Source organism: Pieris brassicae, chromosome 3, assembly GCF_905147105.1.
Source record: "Pieris brassicae chromosome 3, ilPieBrab1.1, whole genome shotgun sequence".
NCBI lineage: Eukaryota > Metazoa > Arthropoda > Insecta > Lepidoptera > Pieridae > Pieris > Pieris brassicae.
In genome coordinates this window covers 1106521-1129238 of record NC_059667.1, presented here as the reverse complement: position 1 = coordinate 1129238, position 22718 = coordinate 1106521, and the positions used below count along the sequence as shown (strand labels likewise).

Genomic DNA, 22718 nt, shown 5'->3' with positions numbered 1-22718 from the left:
CGCTGATAAACCCACTCTGTATTAAATAACAGATTCCGTTGCGACCAGGACATCTCCGCTTCAAAACTGAGGACTTCCATAAAAAAAGCGCTTAATTTTTTGATCCCATAATGAATTTGAGACTAACCAGTTAATATAAATGTATCGTTTTAATTATTAAGGCCCATTCCCGACGTTTTTGTATGCGAGATAAAGTTCTTTGTAGCGCTGAAGTCCCAACCTTGCAATACAAGTGTACAAGTTCAAAAACTGCTGCAAAAAAAAAATAGCCTACATTTTTAATGTTTAACGACAGTCCCAGCGATACGATGCCGTATCAGGTATTATTTATAGAAATAAAGCTATTTATTTCTACAACTTGTTACGATTGTCGTTTCATAAATCCAGTTAAAAGTTAATAAATTACCGGACACCGCCTTAGTTAGGGCAGTGGCGAAACCATAATTATATTTATTAATCTTACATAATGTGTCAACAACATAAACATTGACATGACAACATTGATTGAGTTCTACTGTACGTGTGTATGTTAAACGGCTGGACGATTTGGATGAATTTTTGTGTATGTGTTTGGGAGGTGCCCTGGATGGTTTCGAGTCACAAACTAGCCCGGCAGATGACACCGAAGTCGGTATACCTCTACAGCAAATAAAAAGCTGGTATCTTCTGTGTCATGTGTGCATTAAACTCCTAAACGGCTGGACTGATTTTAATGATTTTTTTGTGTGCTCTTGTGAAGTCAAGAATGATTTACATTATTCGTTTATTTTTGTATGAATGACGTGTGTTCAGGACAAGGACTATCGAATCCTCTAGTATAATATAATAGACCTAGACATAACATTTATTACTAACAAAACACACACAGAAACAAATAAAATAACAATAATCAAAAAATTAATAAAAAAATAATAATAATAGAGAGATAACAATTTAAAAAAAGCTTCAATTGTGTAATGCGTGTGTGCTATGGTTGTAATTGCTCCTGCCTCAGCATTATGCTGAGGAGCAGAGCTGTTCCACAGCGCTGGTCATTCTGCCAGAGACCTCAGCAGCTAGTTAAGTAATATATAGTAGTATGATTATGAAAGCGTTAATTGTCTTTGCATTGGAAATTTATTAGTTATTAATAAACCTCTTTTCTATTAATTAAGGCGTTTAAAAATAAATTTTTAGTACACGTTTTATCAAAAATATTCTTTCAGTTCTGCAAAGATGTAATAAAGAAAGAAAAAACTTTATTATCCACAACACAACATACTTTTTTAGTGGATGTATGAAGTTATTAATCGATAGTGAAAATTTTGTTTTTAAGACGTTAGAGTTTTTGTTGGAGAAAGGGCCTCTTAAAGAAAAATCGTTAATTAATAAATAATGGAATTCGTTTGATTGTGATTGTTCAATCACATATCGTAATCACAGAAAAATGACCCGTTTTATGACGTCCAACAAACAGATGATAATTTCGTTGTTTTTGTTCTCACACCCTTTGGATTTGACTAAACCCGGGCGGTAGTTTTCTAAGAACAAAACGTGACGTAGACTCAAAACCTGTTGTTTATTATTACTAGCAACCCATAACTTTTTACTACTGGCATAAAAGATAATCATAGACAATCTCTTGAAACGTCCCTGTATCCTGTCCACCTGGCAACTTGAGCACGTGCGCGTCTGTTTGAGTTTTTTGCCGCGTTTTTCTAGTTTTATTTTTAAATGCTTGTCTATAATCTGTAGTAGATTAAACTGTAAGGTTTAAAAACTACTGAAGATGAATGTATTTATTTTTCTACGTTATTGTTAAAGTTATTGTTTATTTATAGTTATAGTTTACGTTAGACAACGCTGTCCCAATACATTTTCAGGAATCTTAATATTTAATCAACTCATCTGTTGATTTGATTTTGATGAAATATATATCGCACTGGAATACCAACGAGAAAGGGTCACACATCTGGGTAAAAATAGAAGCCAGGTGCGGCAACAGCTGAACATCAAACCACCTTTCATATACCATTACTATAATAGTCTTTTTCATCTAGGTTGTCATTTATACAATGAATAGTCTAGTTGGCTGCGTCAACATTTCTAGTACATATATTGTAGTAATAGACTTTTGTCTCTTTCTGCCAAATTACAGTTTACAATAAGATGAATAAAGACAGTGTATAATTAGATTGTTTTCTTAAAAAGGAGCAAGACAATACCTGTTTTTACATAAAATATAAACTAAATGATGAAAATTATAATAAATATGATTGTGACAATATTCCTCACTTCTCTATATTGTGTTGTTGACTACAGTGTTTAAAACAATTAAGAAAAAGTAGTCATAACGTTACAACTAATCAAACAAATGTCGTATAAAACCTTACGTATAATTTTGTAGTTAACTGTGGCTGAGAGTTAGGTTCAAAATGCAATTCGATAAATATGAATGCACTTAGTGAAAACTAATTGGATTTTACGTTTTTTTAGTCATAATATATGCATGTAACATGAATTATCATCAACGGTTTTATCCTAAATTTACTGGCTGTAACGCTGTACATAGGACATTAGAACGAATAACATTTACTTTTTTATAGTTTTGTAACATCTGTAATAACAAGTGGTTGTGTTTGATGTTAAGTGTTAAAGCATTTGGTTTTTCAAGGACGGGTGGTAATAAAACCAAAAATATATTAAAGACAATTACCAAATGTTGTCGCCAGTAATTATTATGAAATCCATATTACTAATACAAACATTAACAAGGAGGACATATGAATATATGTTATTGGAATGATATACATTAGTGAAATGACATGAGAACTTAAAAGGCGCTGCGCTAACCAGATCCATGCAACTTTCTCACAATGGCGTAGCCCGTAATATCGCAGTACACAACTCACGAGAGGAATCTTTGTATTGAAAATGTCGCGTGGGTCCGCCATACAATCGCGAATATACAATATACATAATTGTGTAGGAATAAAGTAAAAAATTACACATCAAGGTTTCTAAAACGACTTGGCGAAAGGTGTCCATGGAGTTGATGAAAATGTCTACCGAGTAAGTTTTTATAACAGTTTTATTGTAGATTAATGATACTGCAAGACTGTTTCCTTCATGTTCTAAACTAACAATTGAACTGAATGTTTTAAACCTTTTAGCTAATTGACTTAATGTATATAACCCCTAGATAGGGCGGAGGGCGTCAACAGCCTCGTCTTTCCGGCTCTCTTTGCCTCATCTGCTGTTCGACCAGGTTTGCTTGGCACGCTTCCGCTTTCGAAATTTTATAATTAACACATATATTCAATAAGTCATTTCCGATTAAGATGAAAAGATAGGAAATGTATCAAATGATTGGGAACAGATAGCTCTCCCGGATGCACAAATTAACTCTTTTCTATAAAAAGATTGCTAAAGGTCGATATAATGTCCCGTTTCCTAACTTCCTCGTCACACCTCATTCATCCAATTTAGGGCGTCCTGTTATTTAGTAAAAATATACGTAATTACTGTGATACTTTGCAGGTATTATTATTCATTCGTATTTGAGCCTATGTGCGCTGACAAACTCGAAATAAATATGTCTATCAGTGTTTCCCAACCTCTTGTTCCATAGACCTTAGACTATCTTAAATTCTTATCTGCCCCCTAAGTAACATTCATAATTGAAAAAAAAAATTGTTTACTAAAGAAATAAAAAGTTTTTATGAAGAAATTACTAGGAAGTTGTTAACAGAACACAATTAATACATTTACAAAACATAATAAAAAACTGAAATTCATATTACAAATCATTTTAATTAAGATTTTTCTATATTAATTTTGTAGGATACTTGCGCTTGATGCTTGCTGCACAGAGATTTTATATTAGGTACCAATACTTTTAAAAAAAAGCTTCAGTCTCAAGTGTTCACGTTGTTTTGGTTTAGGTGGTTTTGACTGCCCCTTGACTTCAGTTGAACAATAAAGTTGGCCCCCTGTGGGGCATAGACCTCACGTTGAGAAACACTGACCTAAGTAACGTAGGTACGTTACGATGTTATTTTAAAATTAACTCTCCAGTGGAGGAACACATACCGGTACCTGTCTATATATATGAAAATAGTATCAATAAATTGTGTGAAATAGTGTGAAATTGAAATTATCAAAAAAAATGTTACTTTTTCACTTACACATTTCACTAATCATCATATATAAAATGAAAACGTTCTTTTTTTCATTATAATTGTTAGACCATTTAAACAATAGCTTAAAAAATAGACAATTACGATTTCTATACGACCATTATGTACTAACAAAGATAATGTATTCATAATTTACTTTTGGTGTTTGCAAGTGTGCGGTTTTTTGTGTACTCCATCTATTCTCAATCCATTAGATTTGCGTATTTCCTTTGAAAATTTGCGAAAATCAAAAATACCGGTTTCCAGTTTCTCCCATAACACTATAAAAATCTCTATATTAAGAAAAATGAACATACTTTTATTACAGAATATTATGCAAATGGGTTTACCTTAAAAAAATGCTTAACTAATAAATCGGATCTTTGGCCGATTTTCTTAATTATCAGTGATCCATAGAAATCGTTATTCGTGCGTCAATTTTAACGTAACAAACAAATTATTTAAGCTGTGATTGTATAATCTATAACAATTCTATGATTTAGAATAGAAATTAAAGTTTAACTTAGTAAAGCGCCATCTATCTGCACTTACGCTTACTATGATAAGGTATGTTTTGTTAGACGTAACCGGTCTTGTTCAATTGCATATAATTCTTATTTATTTACATTATATGCAATAAAAATGTTTTAAATCAGAAATATTACAAACGTTACCTGGCGTGCAAAGAAATATAGTATCGCTAGTTACGTAATAGATCACTAGATGGCGTTGATTAACTGTTTTATAATTGAAACTTTTAAGTTAGCTTCAAATCATTTTATTAATCAGAGATACGTTTGAAATGATAAATAAAAAAACATTGTACTTCACGCAAAAAAAAATGTTTCAGATGCCTTCAAGCATTATTAAGTCGGCTTAGTAGTCATAAAATTGTCTGCAAACAGTATATTTTCCTTAAAATATATTATAATTACAATCATTGCATTCTAGTTATTGTATGGAAATCTCTAAAGACCTTGAAGGGCCGTGTTTTTGTCGGCATTCCACCTCCGTCCGGTGTTTTTCAATTTCCTACCGAGTTCACGAATGATGACCACTTTTACCGGCGCTTTCTTCATTACCATACTAAGTTTGATTATCGGATGTTTGCTTTTTTGCTTCGTAGGAATTATCCGTCAATGTGGCCAATCTGCTTGATCTTCTTATATTGCCTAGGCATTCAAGTCATATAAATGAATCGTGTAATGTAATTCCTAGCTTCCAAAAATTAGTTTTTTTGTTATTATCTTAAAAAATAAAGGAAGAAGGTGTAAATTAAACTCAATATTTGATTTTAAAGCGCGAGGTAGAGTTGACCACGGCTAATAAATGGATTATCCGGTGACTTAGCTGAACTTGAGGCAACGTAATATAAAGTTAAAAGCATTTAATGTGTACCTCCATTAATATATGATTTTTGACTTATAAAACTAGAAGAATTATTTTTATAAGCTTATGGCGCGACAAAACTGCTATTGTTACATTATAACAAACAAAACACAGCAAAGCGGTTTTTAAATGTATAATTTAGAAAAAGTCGGATTTCTTAATAATTTTTTTTTCATTCATACAAATAATTAATGGTTAAAAGTTCTCCTCACACTTAGAAATCAATTTTCAGCAAGTTTTTAATAATCTATGAATCGATTTTTTTCTTTTCGTGTTTATGTTTGCCTATGAGAGCTTGCAATGTCTTGTATTTGTTTTTTCTTGTACCAATGTATCAGACGTCAGTGCGCCGAGTGTGGCAAACTTTTCTACATAGATAATAAACGTTTTTATAACGCTAAATGTAGAAAACGTTTATATTCGATGGCCGTCATAATTTATTTGGTGCCGCTATTTCCCAATAACGCAAAAATAATAAACAAAATCCTTGTATCTTAATCGACTATGACAAATCGAAGCTCCATTTCATATCGGATATTGGGTAATAACCATCCTTCGAACCTATAAAATATTATTAGATTTGGAACTGTGAGAAATTTTAGTTTATACGCAATTTCCGAATTAGGTATTTGAAAATTAATTGATATCCACATAAAATCATTAATATGACGAAAGGAAGAGAATATCGAAAAAATGTTTCTATATCTATATTTATTAATATATATATTTTTAAAATTTATTCCTATTCATAATATTCATATCTTTATTATATGTACTCATAACTCAATTGTTTAGGCATTGAAATAATTAGGAGGTTTAATCCCAACGTAAAATATACCGAATAATTTTATCAAATTATAAATTTTAAAAAGTTGTATCACGATTATACGTCAGTACAAAGAGTACTGCGCGAACGCGAGCTTTAAAAGAACCTACTTCGGTGACTCCTGCATCAATCTCACTTAAATTTTCAGATCGTAAATTGATTTAGTACGTATAGTTTATATACAATTAAAAATCGCGTCTTAAATTTAGTCATCAATTTTTATTACGCATATTATCGTGCAATTATCAAGTGCGTAGGGTTTCCTGTAATAGGAAACGGCAGGTGTTGCCCCCATACCCCAGCCCTTACCATTTCCGTATAGGCCCTTACCGTAAATCCTGCAGTTTCGAAATAGACTCCGCGTAGCGCGCACGTAACATGGCCGCGCCGGTGCCAGCGCCTAGAACGCGTTTGGCTTTTCATCCTAACAATATACATGTAAGTTCATATACGACCTCCTCAGTCCAATAAAAATAGTTCAAGCATTGTTTATGGTGGTCCTGAATGTCAAATTTTGAATTTAGAATGTTTTGTTTTTACGCTATCTGTGAAGTTGGAAATGAATTGTTCTTAAAAAACTTTTAATCTGTGGCCGTCGTGTTCGGAATTCGGAACGGTTTTGACATATCGAGGACGTAGTATTTACATAAATGCGTAATTTTTAATGTTTTGCGTTACGTGCACAAGCGCAGACCTTCGCGCGTGGGAACCTGATTTTCTGCAATCTTTGCATTATGTTGTGTTGAGTAATAATTATGTTGTTGCCACTGTTTTTCGTCTTCTATAAACAATTCTTTATTATTTTTACTGAATCGTCTAATCAACAATTATTTATTTATTAGTACTAATTACTACTGCTACTACTTAAAGTTATTATAAATTATTGCTTAAATGTATTTAAATTAAATATTACATTTTAACCTTAATAATTATTTAATTATATAAAATCGTAGCTGTTTGCGTATTTCCGCGTTTATTATTCTTTAAAATTGTTTTACCCTTAAATATTTGGATTTTTAAATTTTTCCCAATATACTACTGAAATATTACAAGAATGGATTTTATAAATTACCTAAGATTATTTATATACATATAAGCGATTGCTTCCAGCATATTATTATATATCTCCACTTAAAACTTAGCGTTTCCAAAATTCTTCCGTAGCATAGTGTCTATTTTCGACTCGTACTCATTTTGTTTTGACATTTACCAGTCATGACAAACTAGAATTTATAAAAATATACTCAAAGCAAACATGGGCTGACGACCAGAGCTTTTGTTTTCAATAAATTTTAGTATATGTGTGTTTTAAAGCTGTATTGATATCTTGTGGTTAGTGGTTTCTCCGGTCCGTCTCTCCAGGAAGTTAGTAGAGTTGAGACAACTGTCGCAATGCACATAAGTAAGCAAAGTTCCCGGCTTAGTCATTTTTATTTTATATAAAAAATCTACTAAAGATGTCACAAAATTCAGTTATTTTTATGATTTTCTCTATTTCAGACCACAATCAAAGTCTACGCGCGTTGTCTTCGCCCAGACATCGAGTATAAGACACTTTCTGTCACCTGGGGTACCACAGCCAAGGAAGTGGTCTCGACGCTGCTGGGGAAATTCCGCATGAGGCACAGAGACCCTCGGCTGTTTTACCTCAGCATGGAAGTCAGGGTACGAGCTGCTGGTCTTCGAACCACCCTGGTGCTCGATGATGATGCAAGACCGGCAGCGCTACAGGCCTGTCATCCTAAAGGATACTCCAAGTAAGTGTAACTTGTTAATACTTAATTATAATAAACCTTTTTTCATGACAGAAATGTTGTTGTGACATTTTACACCCTGTCTTAAATGGGATTACAATTATTCTGTAGTACATGGTGTATGTTTCAACCAATTAAGAAAAAGTAGTCGATGTTACAACTAATCAAACAAGTCGTATAAGAGCTTAAGTATGTGTGAATGTATGTGTATGTGCGTTATTATACGCACACTCTGTATTTGAGTGTGGCGGAGAGTTGTTATAAGTTTTTGGAACCTCAGAGTCATGTCAAAATACGTAGTCTCTGTAGATTCGAAATCCAATTCGGCTAGCATAATTTATTTATGTCGTAAAGTAGTTAAATCAGAGAGTTAATTGAATCTCTAGACAGTTAATTAAAAATCGATATTCAATCAAATCAAATTAATCGACTTCTTTTTCTAATACTCATTAATATTCGTAAAACTTTACACCCTGTATCTTTTTATACTATCCACTAGATTGGTACTGATGAGACCTTGCGTTAGACATACTATTTATGGTTGTTTATTGTGTCTATTGAAGATAATATTAAGTAAAAAATTAAAAATTCTTTATTTGTTCAGATGTATGTACAATAGAATTCAGATTGAGGCCTCCCTAGTAAGTCGGAGACCTGTGACAGGGAAGCTTCGCTTTTCTTTAAATTTACAAAGTTTCATCAACACAATTGGTTTAAAAAAAAATATATATGAATATATTATGATGACTATGTAATGCGTTTGTGAAAGACGAAACAAATGTGTGCGCGTGTTGCATGAAAAGATGGATTAAGGAAAAAATTATATTAGATGATTTAACAATGCTTCTGTTTTTTTGTAGTTGAGTGTACCGAGCCAATGGTTTAAAATTGTTTTACATTTATGGTATGTAAGATTATGAAAGCTAAGGGTTTTATTTAAACTATTATAGAGATAAGCTGAGCGAAGTTTTACGAAATGAAAATTTCTCAAATCATAACTTATTGCTTACTTCGGACCACACCGTTAAAAAAAAATACTCTACCGAAAACTGACTCTATTATCATTGGCACATTAAATAGGGATTATAAAAAGGTATTAGACATAGCCATCAGTGGCTCTAATTTCCTTCTAGGACGAAAAAACTAAACTATATTGTTTTCTTTTCCCGAATTCCGAAATCCCGAATACTACTCAATAACTACATAAAATACAATCGCAAGGACCCATTAAACACAAGCATACATATATATAATTATATATATCTTGGCAAATTAATGATTTATTCACGACATATTGTTTGTCTCGTCATATCTAGGTTACAATTAAATCTCATATTGGGACAAATTTATTAATTAGATCGCAACCTTTGTGCCTTATCAAACTATGCAATATTAATTGCAGATATCAGACAATAATGAATATGATACGATGATAATAACATTGAGTCAGCAATTATATTAAACTGCTAATTAGGAATAAATTCTTCAGCCTACATTTGTCCACATCGAGTTTACATATATACAAAAATATATATACAGTGAAAATCTATTATAATGTCATCGAAGAGACTACTTAGTCGTAAAAACCCATGTGTGTAACAGCCATTAGTATTAGACAGTATGTATACAATTTATCACGCTTAGATGCGGTCATAGTCCGGGAGGATTCCCACTCCACCCTATTATATTTTTTGCAATCATCATCCAGTTTTTGCCTACCTTTTCAATCTCGTCAGCCTATCCCTCTTTGGTCTTTTGGTGTTTCTTTATCCTTTTGAGCCATTCGATTATTTTGACCATCTGCCACCTGTATTTTATTTAGCTATACAAAACAAATCCAACTCCATTAACTAATGTTTAATCGCTTTCAAAATGATTAAACTAATTGATTACAAGATAAGTTTAGAAACATCGGAAATTAAAAACAAATAAACATTGCGAGGTACTGATACCGGCAAACATCTTGAACAAAATGTCCTTGCCTGCGCAGAAGCGATTTTTAGCTGCGCAAACTTTCCCCCACTCCCTTGTTTAATGCTCAAAAAGTTTGCTGGTATTTGTAAACAACAACTTAAAATTTACATAAGTCATGGCTGACATTTGACCCATTATAAATATTTAGTTAGCACTGTCCACGTGTTACACTGTCCTGATATACCTCTGGTTTATTTTTTGTATTCCTTATAATCGAGTATTATTTATTAATTAAGTACAGGAAGCCTAACATCACCTGAATAAACGTTATGACTTTAATTCACTGTCCCGACACTTAGCTTAGCTTTTTATTATGAACTAAAAGTAAAAAATTAACGATACGTTTGTTTTTTCTGTAAAATGTCAAAACACACACACACAAAACTCGCGCTTCGAAATAGTAACATAGACCACCGCTCAAAAAAGAAACGCTTTGTCCTCTTTCCGGTGCTATTCTTGGCTTACACACGAGTTTTTAATTCTTCGAGAGCCCTTTGACCATATGGATTGTGTTTTGTTGACGTGTTTCATTTCGATTTAATTACTAAGTCTGGAACGTATTAACAATTTAATTGAGTAAACGGGAGTGTGGAAGGTTTTGTCTACATTTTTATTACAAAAGTTTTTATAATTGAAATTTTGACTAAAGATTTTTCGGCGGCTGAAAAAAAACTTGTCTGTTACAGATATAAAAACACATTTAAGAGTGTCGTGATATGTGTTAATTTTGGAAATCAAATAAAAATTAATTGAATAATATTGATGCATACTTCATAATGTAAGAATTAAAAAAAAACATGTGTGTGTACTTAACCTTTTGTCTTATTCTACGTTTATAGAAAACGACTAACAATAGAAAATAAGGTATTTAATACATTTAAAGTTTTATTATAATGCATTATGTGGTTAAATAAAGTTTATTTTAGAATTTTGACTATGCTAACTTCAGGGTTTCGGTTTTTTGTGACCTTGTGGGCGCGTATCGTAAAAATATACTCTCATAATTTTTCCGTAACGCCCCAAAAGAAGTATAACTTCAATAACTTAACTAGCATATACTACCAGCTCAAAGGCATAGAAGGCAAGAACTGGCAAGAAACTTCGCCACTCTTAAATCGCCTAGTGTTTTGCTAGGAACTGCCACCATTACGCCATTTTTCTTGACATATTTGAAATAAAATATCATAATAATAACAAATAATTAGTAGTAGCATGCAAAATATAAGTATGCATAATAGTTAGAGCAGTACCAGTGTAACTCAGGGATAATATAACATTCATAAATAATAATAAAAAAGTATCATTTTTCTATATACTTAATCTACGATAGTTTTTTTCGTTGCTTTGTGTTCGGCAGTTTAAAGCCCTCTTTTGCATGTTGTTAACTATGTCCATCTATTTCTCCCTTTTGCAGCACTCATGGCTAATTTAGGAAAACTACGTTCTACTAAAGTTGGGGTTCATTGCAATGTTTAGTTGTGTTTTATAACAGGCAAATTAAAGACAATTGACATTGGTGTTGCTACCAATCAGAATTCAGAAGTTTACTTAAACAGATTTCAATGCATAAGTCACGTAATAATAATAATAACCAGCTGCCCACTGAAGTATTTCCGAACCAATTCGACTTAGGGTCCTTCAAGAAAAGAGCGTACAAATTCTTAAAAGGCCGGCATCGCACTCGCGAGCCCTCTGGCATTGAGAGTGTCCATGGGCGGCGGTATCACTTAACATCAGGTGAGCCTCCTGCCCGTTTGCCCCCTATTTTATATAAAAAAAAAAAAACGTTAAAAGGGTTTTACATATAACTTCGTCTACATCGTGAAAATGTTATCATTTAATTGTAATTATTTTTCAATAATGGACGACGCCGAGTCCCTAGACATCTTCTAGAGGATTCTATTTATTATTTAAACAGCCTTTTTATATTATAAATATACAAACATTATTGCTCAGCGTGCATTTAGCCAGTTTTTCGAGTAAACTTAAGCGATTGTATTGTAATTTTCCGTCATGCAATCAATTATCCTTAAGGCTCCGAACTTTACAAGTCAAAGCATATTTACTATTTCCACAAATATACAGTCTTAACCTACATAGTAATAATAATAAATAGAGTTGATAAATAGAAAAATTTACAAATTTAAAAAGTATTTATGAAGCTCGGTCTAATAAAAAATAACGATGTTAAAAATCCCATATTTCACAGGCACATTGCTGGTTCTAAATTGGTTTAAGTGGAACTAGCAATAAGTTCACTATTTATGATTTAACTCAATCTATTAATTAATCTTTGAAACAACCAGGTGTATGTTAACGATAAGTCGGATATTAGTGTTAAGACTGTATGCGGTATATAATATAATATTAAAACTTTTTGAATGACAAACTTCGAGGATTAGTGGTACATATACAACATAAGCTATACATACGGTTAAATAAAATAGCGGGAACCTTGAATCGCCTGATTAATTGTAGCGAAGAAACATTTTCACAACACAACAGTTCAGCTTTGTATAAAAATTATTCTTGATTATTGATTTATTTTTATTATTATTGATTTTATTTATATCACAGAAGTGTGATAAAATCACAAAGCTGTAGTAGTATTTAATTCATATCTATTATAATTCGAAAACTATACAATTTACTTTATCTCCACATTACATATAATTTACTAATTACTGTTTTCAGATTTTCTCTTCAAATGCGTCCTGGTGGCTTGGTGAAGATCTACGACTCCGCTCTCATGTCCTCATCACAGTATAAGTGCCTGCTTACAAGTGAGAGGACCACTGCTGACGAGCTCCTGGCTATCCTCTTGCATTGCTATGACTCAACGGAAGGCGTTGAGAGGTTCTCATTGTATGAGGTAAGGCGCTTGCGTTTTGATAAATTCATTTGATAAGGCAAAGTTTACCAGTACATAAGAATTGAAAAGTTATTTATAGAATGTAACCTGATCGAACCTAATACATTTCAATGGATTCAAGTTCACTTGATGGCATTTTCTGGACAAGGTTTCGATCAAAGCATCAAAGAATAACATCTAACGACATTTTAACTTTATTAATTTAATAAAATATATAACCTTAAAATTTCAGGTTTGCCCAGCACAAGAGTACGAGAGGAAACTACACCCAGATGACCTTCCACTTCTGGTCCAACGCGCGTGGCCTTCAGACAGTGACTGCCACTTCAGGGTCCGAAGGAATCCTCGAGCGCCCCCTTTGCCCCCACGGACTATCCCCCTCCCGGAACCAGAAGAACCTTCTAGAGCATTATCAGCTCTATCCCTCGAGTCGGACAGCGATAACCGAAGGTACAGCCCAGTATACAAGTTTCCAAGTATAAGTTATTGTAGGGAGACAAAAAATGATTATTTGTATATATGACAACGCGACGTAAATATGTACATATGGAAAGAACCAAAGATGGATGTTGTAGGAAATTCAAATAGTTATTTGTAAAAAATAAATCGGCAAAATAAAGTTTAAAGAAAGTATTCTTATTCCACACAGTAAACATTTAGCCGGAGACGAACGAGTACTTAAGAGCGCAACTAAACTGGTTTACTTTTTATAAGGAAGTAATTGTAAGGCTTGTAACAAAAGATCTGTCTTTTAGAGTGCTACAGGAATTGCACAATGGCTTAATCAAATTTTCATTAGCAAATACAATAATCAACTGATTCATGTTTTAAACAAACCCGATATAACTTTTCAGTTAATTAATGTTTTCCTTTAATTGTTATGTAATATTCGTAATAATTAAATTAAAATGATGTAATCTTATATTTGAAATTGGCATTATCAATCATTCAATTAATTTTGATACCAATGTAAAGATGATATTAAATTCATGTTGACCACGTACTATTGCGCAGACGCATTACGCATATTTGAATAGAAGTATAGATACCGGCAAACATCTTGAACAAATGTCCTTGCCTGCGCAGACGTGTCGATCGCGTTGACATTGACATTGACGTGTCCCGCGCTGTGTACGATGCGCAAACTTTCCCCCGCTCCCTTGTTTATTGCTCAAAAAGTTTGCCGGTAACTGTAATAATGATTATTTCGTATACTTTATAACCTAAAATTAACTTTTAATCTGTAAAAACATTTCGTTAGACGGAAAGAAGTAAAATAGTATTGTACTGACATCTTAGAATTGGTGTAAATTGTAAATAAAATTAATATAATGTAGCTAGTAGACACCAAAGAGGCGAGATGTATATTGTTATGTGATGTTTTATTTATTTTTGGACTATGTCCACTGAATTTAACGATGTAATAAATATGAATATGTTTTAAATTGTTTTTTTTTATTATTATCATTAAACTACCGCCACTTAGATGACCCCAAGTCACAAACACTACCTACTTAGCTCTTGCAGCGCCACTGACCCAGTAATAGACCATCCTATCAAAGAAACAAAATGCTTATCAGACTATTTCGGTTCGGTATCATAGCGTAGTGTAAATCACTGTACACTTCAAATACAATTCTTAATTTGAATATGGAACTCACTGTAAACAGCACTGTGATTGGTCGCATTCAGCCAATCGCATGTTAGAGTCGAAATTCGAAATCCCTAAGTACGCACAGTATTTTATAAAAACATTATCAAAGGAACATAAAATGCCAAGTCGATATAAAGTATTTTATTTACAAATGATTGCAACAATGAAGTACAGACGATGCATTATAATTACAAGAGTATGTCCAAAAAATGGGTATTAGATAATATCTGACGGCACTAGATATAATTCAGTATTTATACAGACGTACCGTACGGTGCCGCCATAGGATTCTGAATGTATACAATCATGGGACAAAATTTTTCTTGAATATTCAGAATTCGACAACGATTTCATTTTGCAGGTATTGTAAATAACTCATGAAGTTTATCTTAGTCTAAATATTGACGTATTAATGTTTATAATCGGAAATTCTATTTTTTTTAAACAGTCGGTCAAACCATTTAAGAAGGGGCTTTTTTAATTTTAAGTACCTAAATCGTAAAGTATTTTGTTTTAGATGAAAGACTTTCATAGATGGTTCAGTTGTGATGCCCGCCCTCTAGTGTTTTAACAGGCATATTATCTATGACGGCACCTTTCTCCACCTCTTCACGACACAATCATTTACACCAAAAACTGAAGCCCAGAAAGCCGTCTGTTGGCCTCCTAGCAAAGTCAATTAATTAATTTACATTATTAGGAAAACAGAACAAATTATGGAACAGGGAATTGGTCCATATTTTTACAAGGACATTTAACTTGCAATATTTTGAATAAATTACTATTAAACGCAACGTATTTTTTTACAAATCTACTATTTAGAATTATTTTTAAATATAAATACTTAAAATCAACATCTACTTCGCCGAACGAAAATTACTAGCTAGCAATAGCATAAATAATCACAACATATATAGATCCAACGAGCCGGGAAATACAATCTGCCGAGATCCGCTCGTTCCGGTCTCAAAGCCACCGAAGCTCAGTAAATCGAGACAGCGTCTTTATGCGCGACAACGGATACTCAAAATCTCTGAAAATTACACAAAATGGCAAAACAACCGGTCCGTAAGCACCGCGTGCGTCCTCCGCACCGTATCCCACCGAAACCTCTGGGATTCCCCGAACGTCTATCGCCTCGATAGGAAGCTCGAACGCCCCTCGACCGGCGGGCCTATCTATATTTACAATTAATTAATAATATCATCGATGAAAGTGCATAAGTGTATCGACGTAAAATCTCGTAGCTCGATGAGTTGCAAGGTTATCGGTGCTATTAAGGCGGGTACTAAGAGATGAGAGTGGCCAAGCGGTCCAAAACAACGATCCTTCGAACGACCGGCGCGACACACCCGCGCCTCGCGTGCTTCGCGACGCGGGAGACGACATCTTCCACCGATGGCTTCATCGCCGAACGGTACGGATACGGTGCGGAGACACGAGGCAGGGGCTAGAGGGCGTTGAGAGCGCGTCTCGAAGGCCCGTAGTCCTCTGGCGGATCGCGTTCGCGCGGCCTGGCGCTTCGCTCTTCGCGGGGATAGCTCTCTCTGGCGTAGTCGCGGCCGTACTCCCTCGTGTAATCGTGGCCGTAGGCCTCGTCTCCTCGGTAGTCGTGGGAATATCCATCGTGGTAGTCGCGGTCTCGCGGATATTCCCGCGGATAACGATGGTATTGCTCGCGGGGGTAGTACTCCTCTTCGAGTCGCTCCGGTCGGGCAGCCCGCGATCTGGCACCTGGATTATCAAAATCGACATTAGCGAAGGAACAAAACTGTCGTCTTGGGTTAGTGAGAAACACGATTTGCCAATACGAGTAAACTCAATGTTAAGAAGCATTCTCGCCCCCGGATAATTTAATTTATGGTTAGGGCACACGAGGGCTGGAAGGGGTCGCGGCGGTCACACTGGCACGCACTTACGAGCCCGGTTAAGAGACAGGCTGCTTCACCTCCCCGACATTTCGCACTTTGCCCGGACAGGGGACCACGCCAGCGACCGGCGTCGGCAGCGGTGTCGCTGCAAAATGCAAATCGATACCTAATGTAACCTTTGACAACACCGACTGCATCATCTTTTGACTCGACCGTGTCCACTTCGGCGTGCCTCGCGGCTCGGTTGAATAATTTGAAAGTCGTGTGCAAAGATTTGCTTTAAAAATAAAAGACATTTCGATTTCGTGTGCAAATCCAAGGTGAGAATTAGTAGAAGCGACACCACGGTTAGTGAAAGCAATACTTGGGATCCGAAGTGGCTCGACCTGGACGGTTCGCCGGTCTGCTAAATGACAACAGGATAAAATGGTCTTCCGCGATGCTAATGCGCTTGTCCAGATGCTTGTACTGAAATGAACAGGAACTCGTGAAATGAAACTATAATAATGTATGAGAACTAATCTAAAAGCGTAACTCCCTAAGCGACACAACATCCAGCTCGTGATATGGGAGACGATCAGTGCAGAGTGAAATCATTACCTATGATTGATTTATATTCAGCCGAGTTTATGGTCCGGATGCAACTGAATTGGACCTTTTCTAATGGTTGAATTTGAGAGACTTCAAAAAACAATGTCTGAATATAAGTCAGAATACAATTTTGGGAAGACGTTTTCACAACACTGAGATGAGAATTTTGATAAAGCCGTTATTTGCCGTAGTTAATAAATATATGTTATTTCTCTTATAATCTCTTATAATTTTAATATGGAAAAAATTAACTCTAAAATCGTGAAACTCCAGTGAATATGACAGACAAATTTCTGCATATTCTGCTTTAAAGGTTATAGAAACGATTTACAGTTAATATCATACAATTGTTAGTTACCTCTCTCCCTCTCGTAATTATAGGAGTCGGATCTCTCCCGGTGTCCTCCAGAGTGAGCAGGGGGTTCAATATTAACAAATATTGTTAGTTACAGAGTATGAGTGATGTTCAAGACAATTGAGGAAGTAAATGAAAGACGAAACGACGTCTTTCGCTTGTCTCTGATTGGTCAAAAGTATTAGTCAATGGACCTTGTCTGTTAATAGAGTAGAGACTTTTGACTAACGCACTTTCGTTTAACATTCTTGAATTGATAATCGTGTCAATATGAAATGTCACGCATGAGTTTCAATCGTGTAAGTTGAGGCTTTTATTTTTTTAGTATATTTTAAAAAATACGGATTTATAATTTTTTCTCACATATGTTTAAGGCAGTGTTTCCCAACGGGAGGCCCTCGCCCCGTAGGGGGCAATTACATTGATAAAACCAATCGAAATCAGCTGAATGGACACAACGTTGTGTCCATCTTGAGACTGAAGTTAACCAAATTGGAACCCACTATAAAATCTCTGTGAAGTAAGCATCAAGCGCAAAGATCTCACTAAATTAATATAGAAAACACGTTTACTAATTGTTTCGATAACAATTTCCTACTAATTTCTTCCTAAAACATATCATTTAAATTTTAAAGTGAATATTTTGTTTTAATATATAAATTGTGTATTTTAGAAGTCCTAAGGTGGGGCATCGCCCATGGGAAACACTGGTTTAACATCAAAAAAATAACAATAAAACCCTTAAACTTAAACCTTTACACGTTTATTAATTTAAACCGAAATATATATGTAAATAGAATTTAAATTTTATAACACCAGGCATCAGATCAATATCAGTTTTATAAATTTTATATTAATTATAAAATCATGCTTGCCATACTCACAAGACTATTAATTTACAGAAGTTAAGTTAGACATTTTGTTAGTAATTTCTTGATAATTTCCATCTTCCAACATTTATATTTATCCCCTTTGAAAGCAATTATATTTTTATAACCATTAGTACGGAATAAATCAATAAGGATGGAATGCCGCCAATCGTTATCGTGACTGTACTGGGGGCTTAGAAAAGATGCCTTAACAGTAGCGTATGTAGAAAGTCGAAAACTTAATTTGTATTTTTTTTTTATAAAATAGGGGGCAAACGGGCAGGCTCGTTCGAGTTCGAGGCTCACCTGATGTTAAGTGATACCGCCGCCCATGGACACTCTCAATGCCAGAGGGCTCGCGAGTGCGTTGCCGGCCTTTTAAGAATTTGTACGCTCTTTTCTTGAAGGACCCTAAGTCGAATTGGTGGTGGTGGTTCCACATAGCGGTGGTGCGCGGCAAAAATTGCCTTGAAAAACGCTCAGTCGTGGAACGGACATTGTATGAAAATGACAGTTCGTGTCACAAATGACAATGACAAAGTTTCATACAAATTAAGTTTTTCTACATACACTACTGTTACGGCATCTTGTCTAAGCCCCGTGTACGCGCGATTATATATAGTCTGTGCGTAAATCATAAAGAGAACAGTTGCGTGGTTTTGGGCAGTGAAAGCCATTAATATTGTCGACGCATTTTCAACTGAGTCGTCGAGCTATAAACGTCACTGACAGTAGGAATGTACACGCAAAGCTACACAATACTTAGCTACCTGCGCACGCGGCGTTAATGAATGCATCATCGGAGAATTCTAGAAAAATATATAATACAAGAACATATGCCTAATTTTAAAAGTGGATCAATGCAAAAATTTTGAGGAATATTAAAAAAATGCCTATGGACGAAAGGATTCCGTATCGCGCCACCAGCGATTTTGAGGCTGATTTTTTTTGACTTCGTCTTGAGTTCTCAGCACCATAACTAGTGTTGTTATGATGGCGCATGACCGTTGTTGCTGAAAAAAAGTATCCAAAACCGAATCAGAGCACCCCACTATCCACGTGGTCTTGTCTCCCTTACCCCTAGAGTGTATATAAATAATCGGTGGCGCGGAGGTCTGATTAAAATACCTGTGCTTTGGTACACAAGGGTGGAGGGGCCGCAATTCCCGCAACGCCGGTGCTGTTAAAAAACCTATTATTAATATTCTTTGGTTTGGTACCTCAATACCTCTTCAAAGCTTCGGATCTATTCGATATAAAACTGAAAAAAAAACGACTGTAAAAAAAATCAGCCTCAAAACCGCTGGTGGCGCGAAACGCAATATTTAGCGGACGAAAGTATTTAATGAAAAGAGCGGATATAGTCTGTGCCAAAATGGACTTTTTGCGAAAACTGGACGTTCTCAGGAAAACCCAGGATCAACGGCCACGAATTTATCTTGACGAGACTTGGGTCAAAACTAGAATCTAGAAAAACTATAACACTTCTACAATTTTTACGCACATCACTACAGCTCTCCATAAGATCTCTGAGTGTGAGCGAGACAAACAGATAAATATGATTTATGACCCGAAAACTTAGTTCATAAGACGTCGACCATAGTTAGTCATGGTAATCATTGAATAAATGACTGATTTGATTAGTTTGCATAACACCGGTTCTCTATACAATTAATAATTTGTCAAACAGACTCGCTGGTACAAATTTTGGCCTCTTCCAAACTTATTTAAGTATTCCGGGAGTACGACGACCACGAGACGACATCTACAACACTAATCTTAGTACCTGAGTACACTTGATTGTGCCTTTGACCACGACCGGTGTAACCTGGCCAAATCAGTATGTATATTATCTATTGTCATTAAGATATATTCTGTGGCCTAATTGGCGCATGTTTCTGTGCAACTGTGGTCTTAAGGTCCAACGTTCTCACTTAAATCTAAGAGTTGTTGAAGTTTGACGTATGACAGTGCTCAAGACAAGATTGTAACCGCAGATACGTATGTTGAACAAATTCTTTCAATTAACATACAGGCAACTGTAATGTAATGACGTAACTGTCAGCTGTCAACGTCAAAGTCAAATCAGTAAAATAACCGTTACTTTGATTTGACTTTGTAATTTATAAGCTCTGTGTCATATAATGACAGTGGCAGTTGACAGTAACACCAGTCGTAAATAAAAAATATTATCAATTGGTTCGTAAAGACTAAATTAGTATTTTTACACTAAATAAAAGTTGTAGTTGGACGGTTGAAAGAGAGAGACAGTGATTTTGTCAAAATAACCTAAAATTATTAGGCAGCTTAGACATTTGACATAATTAAAATTTTATGAACAATCTTATTACTATATATTATTACTTCAGCATAAAAATTATGTAGTCTGATTATTTTTACGACCTATTCAATTTTATTCTAATTGCTTGAAACGAAAAAGGGGTTTATATCACCCTTTTAACTAAAGCTTTCATTTGTCTCTTTCATTACAGCGTAAACGCAATTCCATAGAAAGAGGCGAACTTACTTAAAAAACTAACTTTTTAAAGTTTTTATAATTAAGCTGGTGGAACTATCACAGTTTTAAAGGGCAGTCTTTGTTTCGTTTCGCACTCACCAGGCTGGGCGTGTGGGGTTGCGGCGTGCGAGGGGTGAGGTGCGGGGCGGGGGGCGGCGGCCGCTACGGGCGGATGCGTTGCATTCCAATAATTCTGAAATACATTCCCAAATCGTATCAATCCTAAAAGACATCACATGACTGAAGCCTTCTGGGATCATTGTGAGATGTTTAATATGTATAATAAAGACGTTATTAGAACGTTCGTTTGTCGTATTATAATCATAACGATTACGTTCTCTCCGGTGAGAATTTAGCTCCGGTCCTTTGGCACGTTACAAAATACTTAAATAGAAATTATAAAGATCAAACACTTATTTTAACTTCCAATACAATTTTGCACGTATACATACTTCCAAATGATCCGCGATGCGTTGACACGCATCCTCAAGCTGGTTATCGTCCAAGATGAGATCGAACATCTCATTCGGACACTGAGCCAGTTTCTCGGCGGCAACCATTTGCACGGACAGGTTCTTACTTTGCCCCTTCCCGCGGGATTTTATTAATCTTTGTAAAACCTGAAATATTTTATTATACCTTTGAAGCAGTTCAGATATGATTTCTGTTTAATTTAGCTAGATAGTATTAAAGAAATGTATAAAAAAAACTCATTTTAATACAAGTTCCGTAGTCTAGCGCAGTGCAATTTGATAACCTAATCTAAGCAAATTGGTACTTAACATAAAATCTCTCTCACTCTCATTTAAGTAAGGGAGCGTTCAAGAATTACGTCACGCAATTTTTGGAGATTCTGGATCGTTTCGTTACCAGCCCCAGTGACTCTTCCTACCTAAAACTTACCATTATGTGGTGTAAAGTACTGGAAAGTGGATAATAATATTGTTACGAGCTAGGGGATCGGATAGAAAATGCCGTAGATTTATTCAAGGGTTTATTTATTGAATAATCAACGAGGAATTTATGGGCACAAATTAACACGCACGTTGCTCCGTCCTTGTCATACGGCGTTCTAGAGTGCTCTGTCTAGTTTCGAGAAAGTTCTGATCTTCTCTCTCTCTCTCTCTCTCTCGTATCATTTCGTCCTTGTCTCACACCTAGAAAGTTTGGTCTAGAATATTCCTTCATCAAAGGGGAATACCTAGGCCTGAAAACGCCTGAAAACGTGTCTCCTGAAAACAGCATCACTCAACTACACATATTCTGAAACTGACTGAAAAAAGGTTTCAGCTTCCTGAAAACTAGGGGAACATTATGGAAATTACAATTTTCTAATATGTGATTGACCCTCTCCTGAAACGGTCAGAAATCATATTACAGCCTGCTGAAAAGTTCTCTAATTAGTGGAAAAATCTAGAAACATTGCAGTCGACCCGTCTTCGTAACAATATTAACAATAACGCGTAATTTAATCCCCGCCCGAAATCCACAACAGGATTAAAATACCCCCCCTAAAATTCGTTACGTAATACGTGAACGCTCCCTAATATAGAAAAATATTTATTTAAATTATATGGAAATTGAATTTCAGTTTTTCATTATGTTTTGAAATTTTTCTTATAATTTCCTAGTAATTTCTTCAAAAACCTATTTAAGTTTCTTAATTGAACAATTCGATTTTTTAATAATAAAATTTTTACAAGAACTAAGGTACGGTATGGCATTTTGAAGATTTGTGCGTGAGAGGAGTCATGGTTGTGTTGTGGCATTCGCGTTTGGCGGGGGTCCAAAGGGGGTCAGTATCCATATAAGGGTCAGGGCTCAGCTGTTACCTGCCTCCGCCCTTTGGCGAGCTGATGTTATTAAGTTTGAGCTTCACATAATCCCT

General features: G+C 35.0%; 2 protein-coding genes across 23 annotated transcripts in view; one reads left to right on the top strand and one right to left on the bottom strand.

The window, feature by feature from the left end:
• LOC123707541 overlaps positions 1 to 14417 on the top strand; it is a 58056-nt gene extending 43639 nt beyond the window's left edge. Inside the window, exons 1-4 of one of the 2 annotated variants that reach the window (XM_045657663.1) lie at positions 6727 to 6810; positions 7873 to 8129; positions 12795 to 12972; positions 13205 to 14417. In XM_045657663.1, coding sequence (XP_045513619.1) covers positions 6751 to 6810; positions 7873 to 8129; positions 12795 to 12972; positions 13205 to 13495 — 786 coding nt within the window. In that variant the 5' untranslated portion in view covers positions 6727 to 6750 and the 3' untranslated portion in view covers positions 13496 to 14417. Of the gene's footprint in view, positions 1 to 6726; positions 6811 to 7872; positions 8130 to 12794; positions 12973 to 13204 lie in introns of those variants that run through there. The other variant, XM_045657662.1, reaches the window with a different exon arrangement.
• Positions 14418 to 14752: 335 nt separating this feature from the next.
• LOC123706868 (voltage-dependent L-type calcium channel subunit beta-2) overlaps positions 14753 to 22718 on the bottom strand; it is a 149828-nt gene continuing 141862 nt past the window's right edge. For 14 of the 21 annotated variants that reach the window (XM_045656420.1, XM_045656428.1, XM_045656418.1 and 11 more), the window contains 4 exons: positions 21283 to 21450; positions 20930 to 21023; positions 17447 to 17512; positions 14753 to 16360 (listed from right to left, as the gene is read on the bottom strand). In XM_045656420.1, the coding sequence (XP_045512376.1) occupies positions 16077 to 16360; positions 17447 to 17512; positions 20930 to 21023; positions 21283 to 21450 (612 nt within the window). In that variant the 3' untranslated portion in view covers positions 14753 to 16076. Of the gene's footprint in view, positions 16361 to 16541; positions 16643 to 16871; positions 16966 to 17446; positions 17513 to 20098; positions 20141 to 20929; positions 21024 to 21282; positions 21451 to 22718 lie in introns of those variants that run through there. The other 7 variants (XR_006753440.1, XR_006753441.1, XM_045656434.1 and 4 more) reach the window with 7 other exon arrangements.